General features: G+C 42.5%; 1 protein-coding gene across 1 annotated transcript in view; it reads left to right on the plus strand.

The window, feature by feature from the left end:
• Positions 1 to 12642: 12642 nt before the first annotated feature.
• The window catches only part of SNX2 (sorting nexin 2), a 56392-nt gene continuing 52765 nt past the window's right edge, over positions 12643 to 16269 (plus strand). The window contains exon 1 of the mRNA XM_047858610.1: positions 12643 to 12795. Within this exon, the coding sequence (XP_047714566.1) occupies positions 12688 to 12795 (108 nt within the window). The 5' untranslated portion in view covers positions 12643 to 12687. The remainder of the gene's footprint in view (positions 12796 to 16269) is intronic.

A 16269-nucleotide genomic window follows, 5' to 3' on the forward strand; every position in this document is an offset into this window, starting at 1 on the left:
CCAGTGAAGAGAGAGGCAAATCACTGAGAGTAGCTGTTTGCTCCCACTATACGTAAACTCAGGTCTATATGCAGAGCCATAGGCTTTGAATGCTATCAAAGAGCACTTATTTGAATAACACAAAGGAATCCATTGGATACATAGGATGACAATAAACCAAATGATAAATAATCAAAGATCTGGAAGACCTATTACTACATATCAACTGATTAAAAACCTAACTTTCCAGGGGTGCCTCGGTGGCTCAGTCGGTTCAACATCTGACTTCAGCTCAGGTCATGATCTCATAGTTGGTGAGTTGGAGCCCCTTGTTGGGCTCTGTGCTGACAGCTCACAGCCTGGAGCCTGCTTCAGATTGTGTCTCCCTCTCTCTGCCCCTTCCCCACTCACACTCTGTCTTTCTCTCTCAAAAATAAATAAACATTTAAAGCTTTTTTTAATTAAAAAAAAAAAAACTAACTTTCTAGTTCCAAAACCATAGCCAAAATGGGCTTTTTCTTTCAAGATCAGTGGTTCTCAAAATGTGGTATTCCAATTTGGCCCCACCTCAGAGCATTTGAATCAGAAATACTGGGGAGGTGGGGGAGGGAGGAGGGTGGAACCCAGCAATCTGTGTTTGGTCAAGCCCTCCAGGGGACTCTGGTGCACACTCAAGTTTGAGAATAACTATTCTCCGTAAGTTGACTTTTACCCAAAGACCTAGTCCCATGGAGAGTGAAAAAAGCCTTAACAAATTGACCGGCATCTTTCACGCTCTCATGACCAAGTGAGGGAGAAAGGAAAGGATGGTTAGCCAAAATATATCCAAGGGTCGGTTTCTCCAGCCACCATAGGTGAGTGGAGGAGATGGGTGGGGGAACATTCATACATGCATACATTATGTTCTCCTCCTCCCCTCCTCCTTCTCCTCCTCCTTTTGAGAGAGAGTGCACGAGCAGTGAAGGGGTTGAGGGAGAAGGAGAGAGAGAGAGAATCTTTTTTTTTAAGTTTACTTGTTATTTATTTTGAGAGAGAGAAAGACAGAGCATGAGAAGGGGAGGGGCAGAGGGAGGGAAAGAGAGAATCTCAAGCAGGCCGAGGAGCCCATGGGGGCTTGAATTCATGAACCGCCAGATCATGACCTGAGCCAAAATCAAGAGCCAGATGTTTCACCAGCTGAGCCACCCAGGCACCCCCTGATACAGAGAAATCTTCAGCAGACTCCAAGCACATCATGAAGCCGGATGCAGGGCTCAATCTCGTGATCCTAAGATCATGACCTAACCTGAAACCAAGAGTCAGAAGCCCACCCAACCGAGCCACCCAGGCACCCCTACTGGCCTTCTAACGGTATGTCAGAAGGAGAAATCATCTGCTTCCGAACCCACGTGTGTCTTCAAGTAACTGATTCTGCAGAAAGCAAAATCACAGAAAAAAGGGGACTAAAAGTCAATCACCCACTAACATTTTAAAAACACCATTGGTACCCAAACTTAAATGGGCTATATTTAATCTAGTTTTATCAGACTGTTTTATAACTAAAGGCTTCAAATACTTTGAGAATCTGGCACCAAAGACAGAAAGGCTCACTATAATTGCTGTTTACCTGGACCACCTTAGTCCCACAAAAATAGACAACTGTAATAAAAGAAAAAAATGTCGGGGCGCCTGGGTGGCTCAGTCGGTTAAGCATCCGACTTCGGCTCAGGTCATGATCTCGCGGTTTGTGGGTTTGAGCCCCGCATCAGGCTCTGTACTGACAGCTCAGAGCCTGGAGCCTGTTTCGGATTCTGTGTCTCCTCCTCTCTCTCTGCCCACCCCCCCCACCCCGCTCATGGTCTGTCTCTCTGTCTCACAATAATAAATAAACGTTAAAAAACAATTTTTTTAAATGTCCCCACAATCACACCTTCATAGAGTTTAAAATTTGTGAGAAAAAAATTAATTGTACAGTTTCTAACAATTACAAATATGATTTCTCAGATATTTAGGGTCATTTTATATAATTTATTCATGAAACATCATATCATTATGAAATATAAAGAAGACTCAGAGTTCTTATTTAATTAGAACATTCTTTCAAACGGGGAGGGCAACGGGGAATGATATGTGAAGCCTGCTTCTTCATTGCAACGTGACAACTTTAATATAAAAACACACTGAGGAATAGGATGTTCTCATTAAAGACACTGAGTGATGAACAACAACATCACACTATAACTCTGTAAGTAACATATTGATTCTGCGTATAATATTCTTTTTCCATCTATGCAAATATTTTCCATTTACGCTCTGTTTGACAAGATAAAACCATTTTTAAATTACTTCCTTAAAGTGACACCAACTTCTTTATTTTTTCTAAGCTCTATCTTTACTTTCAACTAAAGCTATGGTTAAAGTTTTGGCTTCACTAGAAATTGTTTCAGGAAGGGATTAGATATTGGCACAGGGAAACATTTTTTTAATTTGACAAAACACCACCAAACGCTTGGAATTTCTTCTGATCCCCGTTTGTACGTACAGTGTTTCTTTTTCACGGGCACTATGCTGGCCAGGAGCTCATTCCCATTAAGGAATTAAGTTTCTCAGTAAACCTCAGGGCTCTTTTGAGAATTCACTTGTCTCATAATGGTGCTTTGAAAGAAAACATAATTCCCGTTCAAATGTCATTAGATGTACTGCTTTGGGGGCTGATTTAAGTGTGATATAAAAATGGTAAGATTCGAGACTCCCCCATTAGTCTGAACTTTAAATAGATCATATATATGCTGGCTTGAAGTCACCACATAGCTCTTTCATGGTCGGCTGCAAACTTTTTCGGTATTCCTGCCACCCTTGGTAATGCTTCTTGCTGTGGGAAGAGCGGTGTAAGCAGAAAATAAAATGTGTCTCTCTTTAATGCCATATGCGTCACCGCCTCCAGGCCACCATTCTGCCTCATCTGCCTAGAATTTAAGGAATGAGATTTCTCTGTTTAGCTCTGTGCGTTATCTCCTCTAATCTTTTGAAGACACCGTTAAGGAAGTTACTATTTTTATTACCCTCATCTTGTAGATGAGGAAATTGAAGCATCAGGATAATCAGAAACTGCAAAGCCTGCGTGTTTTACCACCGCGTGGTAGTTTTAGAGACGAAGGAGCCTCAATCAATGTGTGTTCATGGGATGTATACCTACTGCTCTGAAACTATGGGGTCTTACTGCATACATCCTTCCTCCCAAAGACTAGGATTTTTCAAGGTATTTGACTTCTGATAACAGTGGTCATTATAAGGAAAACCCATGCTTGTCAGAGATGATTTGTAGTTGTATTACTTAGAATTAGGTTTGGCTATGTGTGACAAAAATTCCCAAAGAATGGTGACTGAAACATAAAGAAGTTTGTTTCTATCTGATGTAAAAGCCTGGAGGGAAGCATCTTTGGGCTGGAACAGCAGATTCTCAGAGCCAGGGAGTCATGTCCCCTCTGTTGCATTCCTACACCAGTCCCTGGTTTCCTTGATGGCCAAAGACGTCTGTCACGGTGCCAGCAATTACATTTGAATTCCAGCCTACAGGATGAGAAAGAGGGTGAAAGGCAAGTCTCTTCCTTTTAAAGAGATTTCCCAGGGGGCATCTTGTGGCTCAGTCGGTTGAGTGTCCAACTCTTGATTTGCGCTCAGGTCTTGATCCCAGGGTCGTGGAATCGAGCCCTGAGTCAGACTCCATGCTGAGCGTGAAGCCTGCTTAAGATTCTCTTTCTCTCTCCCTTTGCCCTTCTCCCCGACCTGTGATCTCTCTTTCTCTCTCTCAGGAAGAAAAAGACATTTCCTAAAAGTTGTGAGTAAAACTTCGTTGACATTAAATAAGATGACCAGAACTTAGTTACATGGCCATCCCTGGCTATAAGGAAGGAGGAAAAGTTCTCTTTATTCTGGATTGCCATGATGCCTCCTGAAACCTAATGCTTACTCTTAAGGAGCAATGGGGTAGGGCTGGATTTGGGGGATCAAGCCACCTGGGGGTGGGGAGTGGCAGGTGAGAATGCATTCCTGTTGGGAGAACAACAGGGTGAACTGGGGACTTGAGAGATCTGGAGAGCATACATAGCCAGATCTTTTCACATTTTAAAGAGAAGCCAGAAATGTGGTTTTTTATGTAAAATTCCTGATTTTTAAATATTGCCAGTTCATTAAAACGTAAAAAAAAAAAAAAAACCCACTGTGTGCCAAATAAATCCCATCTGTGTCAAGCCCACAGGCTGACAGTTTCCTTCCTTTGATCTAAAAGAATTGGCTTTGTGTCTTTTTTAGATGTATTTTCAGTTCAACAACAAATACTGATAGAGTACAATGTGTAAGGTGCCATGTCAAGGGCAATGAAGGACAAAAAGATACTATCTTTCTTTGGAACGAGAAAGTCTCTGACGTAGGAGATGGGCTTGATGACAAGAATGGAAAAAAAGACCCTGTAATACCTGGTATTTATTTATTTACTTACTTACTTTTCTGTGTACAGACTTCATTTTTTTCATGATGATGATGATGATGATTTTATTTAAATTCAAGTTAACAGGGGCACCTGGGTGGCGCAGTCGGTTAAGCGTCCGACTTCAGCCAGGTCATGATCTCGCGGTCCGTGAGTTCGAGCCCCGCGTCAGGCTCTGGGCTGATGGCTCAGAGCCTGGAGCCTGTTTCCGATTCTGTGTCTCCCTCTCTCTCTGCCCCTCCCCCGTTCATGCTCTGCCTCTCTCTGTCCCAAAAATAAATAAACGTTGAAAAAACAAAAAACAAAAAACAAAAAACAAAAAAAAATAAATAAATTCAAGTTAACATACAGTGCGGTATTGGTTTCGGGAGTAGAATTTAGTGATTCATCACTTACCTAAGAACACCCGGTGCTCGTCCCAACAGGTGTCCTCCTTAATGCCCATCACCCATATAGCCCGTCCCTGCACCCACCTCCGCTGCAGCAACCCTTAGTTTGTTCTCTGCGATAACTGGATTTTAGTTTTATGTTGTTTTCACCGTGGTCCGGTTTCTTTCCCTGACCTCCAGCACGGTCTTCTTTCCCTAGGTCTTTCCTCCATGTTTCATGGTTTCCGTCTCCATTTTCCGCTCACCCAGGTCAAGAACTATGTCCCCTGAGTCCTGTATTCATAAATACATGTCTTGGAAATATCGAATAGTCTCTAATTTTGTTTGCCAACATTCTATTTTTCTGAAAAATTCCTTTAAGCATTTCTTCACATGCGCCAGTCCCTGGAAACCTAACCTTATAAACATATATCTCTGAACTTGATTTATTGTCCTCCAAAGAACGCATTGATGGGACAAGAATTGCCAATACGTAAGGGTCTACAACATTCAGTATTACTCCTCCCAGAAGGAGAGAGAGGTGAGAGCCAAGGGTGAAGCCACCAAAGCCACTGAGTCAATTCTCTTAAGAACAGCATGGAGAGTGGAGCATAAGCTATTCTTCCCCTTGCCCTGGGGGACAGGAGACATCCAATTCTGCTGCGTCCTCTGGTGCTGTCATAACTGGCAGGCTGGAGTCACAGCTGGCTATAACATTTGCAGGACCCAGTGCAAAATGAAAATGCAGGACCCCTTGTTCATAATTGTTAAGAATTTGCAGACAGTGAGAGCAAAGCCTTAAAGCATTAAACTCAGCATGGGGCACTTCTGAGTGCAGGATACAGTGTGGCTGCACACATCTCATGGCCGTGAAGTCAACTGTGACTGCGGTAGTTGCCAGGGAAGTGGGCAGCGGGTGGGTAGCAAGAAAACAAAGCCCAGAAACATACGGTGAAGGATTTGGCAGGGGCATTTTGGAGTGAGAGAGGTGCAAGGGCAGTTGGCCATCTGAGGGGAAACATGGAGGGGAAGGGATAACGGGTTTTTGTTCATTTAAGTGTCACAATCTGCGTGTCTCCCTTCATGGTGTTCAAGAAATACGAGTGAGCAAACAGTTATTTTGAAAGAACGGTTTAGTCTCTAGGAGTCTGGTGTCATTCAGGGACTGAGACACTGGGGTCACAACTCTAGACCCATTTCATAGCTACTAGTGAAGTCACTGGTTAAGGGATCACTGATACTTTTAGAGTACTGGTAGTCTGCATATTTATGATCTGTGAGAAAGAGAACACCATGCTTGACTTCCTTTCTTCCTTCCTCCAACAAATGTAAAGTCCTTCATTATCTTTGAATAAGGAGCTTCAATATTTTCACTGAACAATTGTTAAAAGTTAAGCAGCCAAAGGATTATTTGGTTAAGCAACCAAAGGATTATTTCTCCCACTACAATTGCAAAGATCATAACAAATCTTATTTGTTCATAGCTGCTACCCTATATGTCACCTCACTCAGTAGAAGTTATGTTCAAGGAAAAGGTCTCTCCAGAGTCTTCTGGATCTGTTGGCCTCACTCCTATACAACCTTCCATCCATATCTGACTTCCATTTTTCTCTTTTCACTGTGGCTCCTATAGCCCCAGTTCCTATGCAATCAAATGTTCTTATATCATTGATTTCTTCCCAGAAAACTCCTTTGACCTCAATGCCTCGAGTAGTAGGTCACTTTTCACCAAAAAGATAGCTCATGCTGGGTTCTAAAATCACTTTTGTACTACCACTTTTTAATATCCTTGAAAACAGTTTCTTCTTCTTTAGATGCATACCACCTGCTATCACTCCTTGTCATTGGAAGGCACCTATTTCTGGCCTCCCCCTCCCTTTTCAGGGGTCTCAAGATATTTAGCTGCCTTATCTTTCCACCAAGCTCATTCTAAAAATATCTAACCTTGAATCAATCCAACCATCCACCTCCACTCCTACACCTCCAATGCTAGACTACAGGAGAAAATAACACAAATGTTGGGATTATTGCCACCAGAAACATATGGTCTCCACCTCAGTTTAGGCTTCCAGTACTATTCGCCAGTTCCTTATATGTCCCGGGTGAATATTCTCTCCAAAACTTCACAAGATCTGTTGAAAATACTCTCCAATTTCCTCATGCCACCTGTGCTTGATACTGACCTCTTTTCTCTTAGAAATTAGTCTCTCTTACCCCATAGGGAAAAAAGTGCTCTTAGGTGTGGACTTTTTCCATTTCCTGTCCCTGTAGTATTTACAAGTCTATGTAATACATACAATAAGTCTACATACAATAATAATACAATAAGTCTATGAATGCATCCACCCTGTGGTAAACTGATTCCATCAGTGGCCCAAATTAATGGCCTCTCTTTTCCACACCCTTTGCCCTGCAACTTTGTAGTCCCCTCCCATTCTCACCCTGGGGTTGGCTCTGCGACTTCTCTGAAGGCTTGAAAAAGTTCTTGTGTGTCTCCACCTTCTTTTTTGGAACACTGTCTTAGTCTTCAGAAGAAGCCCAGCCTAGAAGGATGAAAATACAGGTAGCAGCATTGACTTGTCTTAGCCAAGACCAGCCTTGTCCTGCCAGCCCTTAGTCAATCCCTCAGTAGACCACAGATATAATCTGAACAAGCCCTAAGACAAGATTTGCCAAATCTGGTCCAGTGGAACCACCTCACTGACCTGCAGACTTGTTAGAAATAATAAATGGTTTTGTTTTCAACGACTACGTTTCGGATGGTTTGTTATGCACAATAGCTAATACAAGACTCTGACTTCTCTCTCTCTGTTCTCAGAGGAAGAAGTGTACCTTCTTTTTTTAAGGCAAATTCCTACTTCTTGCCCTTTATCCCATTCTTGCCTGTATCCTTTCAGATCTCTTCCCTTCTGATCATATCTCTCTGTATTATATTTTCAATCTCTTGATCCGCTTTCACCTCTTTCCCTAATACATGAACATGTGTAAATCTCTCTAAAATAAAACAAACATACACACAAAAAAATAAACCTGTGTGTTCAGCAAGTTACTAACCTATTCTGTCATTCTTTCCATTTGTATGTCCTGAAAGAAAAGTCTATACTTGTATATTTGTCTGGGTTCTCCAGAGAAAAAGAACTAGGCTGGAGACTCAGGGGAATGTTGCAGTTCAAGTCCAAAGGCAGTCTGTTGGCAAAATTCCTTCTTGCTTAGGGGAGGTCAGTCTTTGTTCTATGAAGGCCCTCAACTGATTGGATGAGGCCCACCCGTATCATACAGGGCAATCTACTTTACTCAAAGTCTGCTGATTTACATGTTAATCTCATCCCAAATACATCTTCATGGAGAAATCAAGAAAAATGTTTGACCAAATATCAGGGCACCATAGTCTGGGCAGGTTAACACAAGAAATTAACCATCACAACTTGCTGTATCCATTTTTTGTGCTCATTAATTATTAACCCTTTTCAGTCATCATCTCATTAATATGCCCAACACATTTAATATGAATAAACACTCTTCTTTGTCCTTTTACTTCCTTTATAGCCCTCTCTCCTAGACTCCTTCCTATCTCTCTCTCTCTCTCTCTCTCTCTTTTTTTTTTCTGTTTTTAGAAAGAAAGTGTATGTGACCAGGAGAGAGGAACAGAGGGAGAGAGAGAGAGAATCCCAAGCAGGCTCCCCATTCAGTGCAGAGCCAGATGTGGGGCTTGATCCCACGACCCTGGGATCATGACCTGAACTGAAATCGAGACTTGGATACCCAACTGAGCCACTCAGGTTCCCCCCTTTGCCTGCTTCTTAAATGACCCTTAGGGTTGTGCTGCCCAGACTGTCTGGATCTTTTTTTGTGCTAGTTGCTTTAACTACTATATTTTCCACTTAGCCCTCTTTTCTGAGTTTTGTGTATTCATTCATTTTTCCATTGAAGGTATTAATAGGGTTTATATTTTATTGAGTACTAAACACTAGAGGTTTGTGGCAACCTCTAAAAGGGCCCCCAAGATCCCTGCCTCCTGTTATTCACACCCTTGTTCTGCCCCTCCCTTTGGGTGTTAACTTGTAAATAAATGCTATTTCTCAGATTAGGTTATAAAAAGACGCTGGTTTCTGTCTTGCTCACCATCTCTTGTTATTGGTGCTGTCTCACTCTCTCTTTCCTAGAGGGAAAGCAGGCTGACATATATGGTGTGAGGGGCATTACAGGGAGGCTTGTGTGGCAGCGAACTCACATGTCCAGTCAACAGCCAGTGGGAACTTGAGGCATGCCACCAGCCATGAGAGTGAGCTTGGAAGGAGATCCTCTCCCAGTTGAGTCTTGAATTGGCTATAGCTCCGGTAGATATCTTTATTTCAGACTTGTGGGACACCCCCGAGTCAGAGGCACTCAGCTAAGGTGCACTTGGATTTTTGAGCCTCAGGTAGCATGAGAAAATCTATTTTGTGTTTTTAAGCCATTTAAGTTTGGTGTAATTTGTTTTACAGCAATAGATAACTAATACAGGGTGACCCAGGATCCAAAGTCACTTAAGAAATAGCCCCTAAATGCAGTGATCCTCCAGACTATTAGGGGTGATTGAAAAGAGGCCATGATCACAGTACAATATGATAGGTGTTTTAGAAACATACAGAGAAGTGATGGGAGAACACAGAGAAGAGAATTTTTCAATTGTGCTTGAAGGCTAGTGGATTCACTCAGCAGATTTTATTTTGTCATTGAAGAAGGATGGTAAGTCATCTGAAGAAAATGAGCAGAAAAGGTGATAGGATGCTTGAGGAGAAAATTAATTTTTAGAACTTCTACCAGAAAGAGGATTTGGAAAAGAAATAAATAACAGAGTTGGAGGTTTGAGATCATGGACTTATACGACTTTCAATTAACGTTGGGGGTTACTTATCAAATGGTCTTAGCAATATGGATACAAGATGAGAGAGGCTGGTGGTTGAATTTGGGATTTCAGAGAAGATTAAACAGAAAAGCAAAAACCAAGGCATAAAAGCACCTGAGAAAAATAGTAAGACAATTTTTATAGTTCTGGCTCATGGAATTCAGGTTGAATAGGGAAAGAAAGACAACCAAAGATCCTAAGAATTTGTGGGAAATACAGCTGATTCTGACCTCCTATCAATCACTAGGACTAAAGGAGTCAATAGTATTTGGCTTAGAGCCTAGGTCAGCCCTCCATTCTTGAGTTGGAGGAGACTTTTAGAAAGGAATGGTTACCCAGAAGGAGGGCCAGTTATGCTATCATGAAAAGAGTGAATGAATGCTTTATAACAGAGCCTAGTGGTTCCCTATGATAGTTTCCATTTCCTCCAGAGTATGAGAACCTCTAATTTTTAGGGAGTAGAATAACAACTGCATTTCCTCGTTTCCCATAGCTAGAGATAGCCATGTAACTAATGAGCTGTTCAAAGAGATGTGGACAGAAGTGGTGTGTACAACTTCTGGATTCGGCCCTTGAAGGGAAGGGGATGGCATTCTCTTTCCCTTTTACTCCTTTTCTGCCAGCTGGAAAGTAGTTGCGGTGGAGAGCTTACTTGACCATGAGGAAGAGATTGCATCCTAGGGAGGGTAAAGCAACAGAAGGAGCCCATAAATCCTAAATGATCTCATAGAGCCTCCATGGTCCTACATGACAAACTACATTTTTTTAAGCCACTTTGTGAACCAGACGAATGCCATCTTGGACAAATCCACCATGATGACCCCTCTGTGACCTGAAGCCTACCTGAGCACAGCCCCACCAACACCCCCAACACATTCTTTCTTTTTGTTAACCGCACCCTTAAGTACACCCTCAGGGCATAACGTCCCTGATCTGCTTTGGAGATATGACTATGGCACACACCTATTTTAAACTCTCCTCCTGTGTGGTCCCCAAGCAAGTACTCCCCAGCCTCTACGTCTATAAAAGCAGATCTTATGGGAGGTAGTGTTGTGGAGATCTATTCTGCTTGCTGCCACCGAAGGGACACTTCTGTCTGTAAGTCTCCTTAATAAACCATTTCTTGGTCTTACGGCCTCTTCGGCCTCTGAAGGTCATTCTGCATGTACCTCCCTTTTACAGAACAGCCACTTTTAATTTCAGTCAAAGGTGGCTGTACTTATTTCAACCAAATCAGATGTGTAGTACAAAAAATAATCTGGGAATACAAATGGTCATAGCAGAAGACAGAAAGTAGTAAGCAATAAACAGAGACAGGGGTAAACATTAGGGATGCAGAGAAGAATCCTGTCTACCCAGGCTGTGAGCTTTCAGAAGAGGTTAAAGTGTTTGATCAGTGACAGGTCCAGACTGTAGGTTGGTGGGGTGCAGGCCGGGGAATGCACCTCAACAGCTGATTCTTCCAGACAGGGACACAGCAGTGGCTCCAGAAAGCATTGGTGATGGTAGCACAATGGTGGCAATCGGTCTCTGCATGAAATTAACCCAAGCAACATTTGAAGTTTGATATACTTATTTAAATTACTCATGGTTTGGGCTAATGCATCTTGATAATCATCATAGAAATGTAGAAATTTAGGAGTGGGGGCGCCTGGGTAGCTCAGTTGGTTGAAGGCCTGACTCTTGATTTCAGCTCAGGTCATGATCTCACTGTTCCAGCCTTGTGTTGGGCTCTGCACTGACAGTGTGGAGTCTGCTTGGGATTCTCTCTCTCCCTCTCTCTCTCTGTCTGCCCTTTCCACCTCGCTATCTCTCTCTGTCTCTCAAAATAAATAAATAAACATTAAAAAAAAAAAAGCTTAGGGATGCAAAAAAAAATCCTCGCAAATAGAAAAACCTGCTCTAATGCAGTTTAAAAAATAAGTTCCAGAGATGCTAAGTAAGTTTTGCACATAGTCAGTAGCACCCAGGCCTAATTCCCATGCCTTTGAGTGTTGAGAGTTTATACTTAATTTGTAAAGAATCCCATCAAAGCTTTTTATTCCTCCAGCAAAATTATAACCCCAGGTTGCTGTTGGCAATGCCCTCTTTTAATTTTCCACGAGCATACTTTGCATTAGCAAAGCACTTTTTAGCCTTTAGAATATTTTCACATATTTTCTCATATTATCCTGAGAATAATCCTGTGCAATCAAGTGACTGGAGGATTAGTAACATTTCCATTTTGCTGCTAAGGAAATTGAAGCTGAAAAGTCTCCAAAAGACCATCCCAGGATGAGGCGCTAGTAATTGGTGGAGGGAATTATTAGGCTCTCGCCAATCATTCACTGCTTTTCCTGTTATTTGTCCAGGCTTTCTCTTACTTTATGAAGCAAAACTAATGTGTGGCTCATGTATTTGGAGTTAAGTTAACTAAAGTGAAATAAAATTTAAAACTCAGCTCCTTCGTCACAGTAGTTACAAGGGCTCAGTGGTCATGCCTGGCCAGCAGTTACTCTACAGTACAGCGCTGACAGAGAACATTTCAATCATATCAAAGAGATCTGTGGGACAGCCTAAAGAGGTGTCTCTTTTCCACCAAACCTCAATCTTGCCCTCAATCTGTGTATAATCCAAGCCTAAAGACTGGTCCCCAAACTCTTCCACCTTCCTGAAGGACACTTGAAAAGCGGTAATGCCGGTTTTAAAAGTGGCCCAGACTTGCTACGAAGGTGATGGTAATAAAAGTGCACGAGTCTTCCACCGACAGCACAGCAAGCGGGCGGTGAGAGGGGATGGCCACCCAGACGCGGAGGTGGATGGAGAGGCGGAGGGGCGGGGCTCAGCGCCGCGCTCAGGGGCGGGCGGCATCACGAGGCCGGGGCGGGGCCGCGAGGGGCGGGGCCGGGGGGCGGGGGAGCGAGGCGGCGAGCGCGCCAGCTTTGCCGTGCGTGCTCACGTGACAGGTCCGCGAGGCCCCGCTCGCGCAGTCGTCTGGACGAGCGAAGATGGCGGCGGAGAGGGAGCCTCCTCCGCTGGGGGACGGGAAGCCCACCGACTTTGAGGAGCTGGAAGACGGAGAAGACCTGTTCACCAGTACTGTGTCCACCCTAGAGGTGAGACCGCGTCGCCATGGGTGCTGCGCTCCGCTCCTGCCGCGCGTCTCACCTTTAGGTGCCTTTCCCCGGCCGGGACTTGTCCCTCCCCACCCCCCGGGTTTGCGGGGACCTGGTCGGGGCGACACCTGTGACGCGGGCCCGCCTCTGGTACCTGTCAGTGGGCTGGAGCGTGGCCTGGGCGGCCAGCCTCCCTCACGAGACCAGCCTGGCGGGCTGGGGGTCGACCTGATCCTTTGAGGGGCCGGGACCGGCCCGAGCGTTGCAGCGCCCTTTCCCGGTTCAGCCGGCCTTCCTCGGTGTCATTTGCACCTCTTCTCCAAAGCCGAGGGTCTTGCCCTGAATCCTGGTAAACCTTACCACCCTCCCGGGCGACCTCCGCAGCCCCCTTTGGAGAGGTGCTCGCTTTTCCTTTACCAAGGGAGGGTGTGCCCCTGGGAGGGGAGAGCAGTGAACGGAGCGTTGAGTGGCCGTGGCTCTCCAGGGAGCTTGTGGATGCACTTTTCCCAGTCATGGCCCTTCATGGACTGCTAGTTCCCCTTGAGGGAGGTGCCTCTGTTTTGTATTGTTGAATGCACTTGACCGGTTTTGTCTTCTTTAGTTCTTAGACTTTTTAAGAATACGAGCGTTTATAAAATGCAAAGTTGAAGAGAGGGAGTAGTCCAGGAAAGTGCTGGTTTGGGTTTTCTGTTGTTTTTGTTTGTTTGTTTTATTTTTTTAAGTTGCCAGGAAGAAATAACCGGTCCTCACTCCCTTTTTCCTCTTTTCTCGCATGGTCAGCGGTCTCTGAAGTTGAGTGTTCCTGTTTTTGTCAGAGGAAACACTGTTAACTCTAATTGGCCTCCTAGATCCATTTCAGGTTTGAATTGCTTTGCATTTAAATGAAGTCACCCACACTTCATAGCCCAGTTTTAAGTGTGTGTGTGTGTGTGTGTGTGTGTGTGTATTAAAATGTAAGCAAATTGCCCAGAGGTTTGTTTACCTTAGGCTGTACTTCTTTATAAAGTGCTTTTGTAAGCTTTCTTGGCTCGTGCAACTCTACACCAAATCAATTGGAAATTACTGTAAAATGTCCATTATCTAAAACTCAGCTGAAACTTGGAACTTCCGGGAACCGTTTTCATCACTGACCATACTCTGCGACTTGTATATACAGGTTCCCAGCCAAATCCCACCTCCCCTTAGATTATATGCTTCTTGAGGCTGGGGATAGTGCCTTGATCATCTTTGTGTTCCTCACAAAATCTTGAACATTTGCATTTAGTAAATGTTTGCTAGATTTATTGTCAAAACCAGCATCTCCTAAGAATTAGTAAAAATTGCCTAGCAAAACAGATGAAACTTTGAGTTTATCTTTTTAACCCTTTATACGTACCATGTAGCTGGCTTAAAATGTATTGAGAGTTAGTGTCTATGCTGAATTCTAAGACCTGTATTTCCTTTGAGGACTATGAACGTTTTCCACCAGCTAGGATCAAAACAAACTACTGACCTAGTGTGAACTAGAAATCTGTGAACGCTAAGCGTTCTGTTTAATTGAGGCTTTTCAGAGTTGAGTAGCAGGAGCTGTAAATTTCTATTTCCCATTTGGATGGGACTTTTAAATAAGGTATTTGACTTTTTCGATAAAAGTCTATAGAAGTTTGAGTATGAATAAATTTATCTTGGTGCAATGTGAAAGTTGTAAAGTTGGGTTTGATTTTTAATCTAAACCCCTTATGTTATATAGACTCATTCAGGTTATTAGTTTTAAGGTAATATAACAGATTTGTAAAATCATAATCTTCCTTGCTTTCCAAACTGTTATGGGGGGGATGGATCTATAGCAGTGTTTTTTAGTATACCTAAGCTACTCTGAAGGAATGTTCTTTCTCAGCCCTCCACTTTTGTTTTCAAAAGTGCTTCTCAAACCTGAGAGTGTAGGGGAGACCATAGTGTTCTTGTTTGAAATGTAGATGCCTTCTCCTCACTGGAATCTGCGTGTTGAATGCTCAAGATCTTCAAACTTTATACATAACTTACCTAGGGATATATATATATATATATATATATACACACACACACACACACACACACACACACAAACACACACACACATATGTATAATTTATTGTCAAATTGGTTTCCGTACAACACCCAATGCTCATCCCAACAGGTGCCCTCCTCAATGCCCATCACCCACCTAGGGATCTTGTTACAGTGCAAATTGTGGTTCTGTAGGGCTGGGATAAGGCCATTATTATGCATTTTTAACACATTCCACCTGGCATTGCTTCTGGTCCATAGACAATAATAAGTTGCAAAGCCTCAGATGATTGTGATGCAGATCATCTACTTCGAATAGTTAACCTAAACTGTAAATTGAAATTCAGATTTACAGATAAATGTATTTTAATTAAAGAAAAAGTAAGCATTTAAAAATTTATATTATTTCTGTAGAAACTTTTTAAATTGAAATTCATCGAAGTGGAAATCAAATTATAGACATTTTCGATGACAGTAAGCTTGTAATGACCGTACAATTTGGTGTGTGATATTAGTCTATTTTTCACACAGTATTGGATTCCTTTCCTTTCACAATTAAGAACAGTCCCATAAAGCCAAATTCAGTAAATGAAGCATATTTAAAAATTACAGTGTTTCTGTTGTGTTGTGACTATGAAACAAGAAATTGGTGGAAGCTGGCATGGGGGCAGAAAATAGAATGAGAAGGGGAAAACATCTAGTGAAGGTTTTTTGGTACCAGAGAGCAAGGCTTTAAATTGTTTACGAATATTGCTTTTTCCTTAAATGATAAAACCCTAAGCTTAAAAGGTGCTTCCCATAAAGAATCATGGAGAAATAAGACAACACCTTTAAAAAAAAAAGTCAGGAAATATATGCCTTTTCTCTATTTTATACAGCTATATTGAAGTATAATTCATATACCATACACTTCACTCATTTAATGTGTACAATTTAATGGTTTTTACTATATTCACAGATATGTGCATCCATCACCACAGTTAGTTTTAGAACATGTTCATCACCTCAGAAAGAAACTCTATGGTTTTCAGCTATCACTCCTTGCCCCCATTCCCCAAATCTCTTTAAACAACCACTAATTAAATTTTTGTCTCTATAAACTGTTCCGGACTTCTGTGAATGAAATCATATGATATGTATTTTTTCATGACTGGCTTATTTCACTTAACATAATGTTTTCACAGTCTGTACTTCATTCCTTTATGGAATTGAATGAAATGGAATAATCCATTGTGTGGGTATACTACATTTTGTTTATCCATTCATCAGTTGATGGACATAGGGGTTTCCACGTTCAGGTTGTTGTTAATGCTGCAGTAGATATTTGTACAAGTAGAATTACTGGGTCTTAGGTTAACTTTACATTTAATCGTTTGAATAATTGCCAGACTGGTTTCCCAAAGTGGCTGCGTCATTTTACATTTCCACCAGCCATGTATGAGGGTACCA

Source organism: Prionailurus viverrinus, chromosome A1 (genome assembly GCF_022837055.1).
Source record: "Prionailurus viverrinus isolate Anna chromosome A1, UM_Priviv_1.0, whole genome shotgun sequence".
NCBI classification, from domain to species: Eukaryota; Metazoa; Chordata; class Mammalia; order Carnivora; family Felidae; genus Prionailurus; species Prionailurus viverrinus.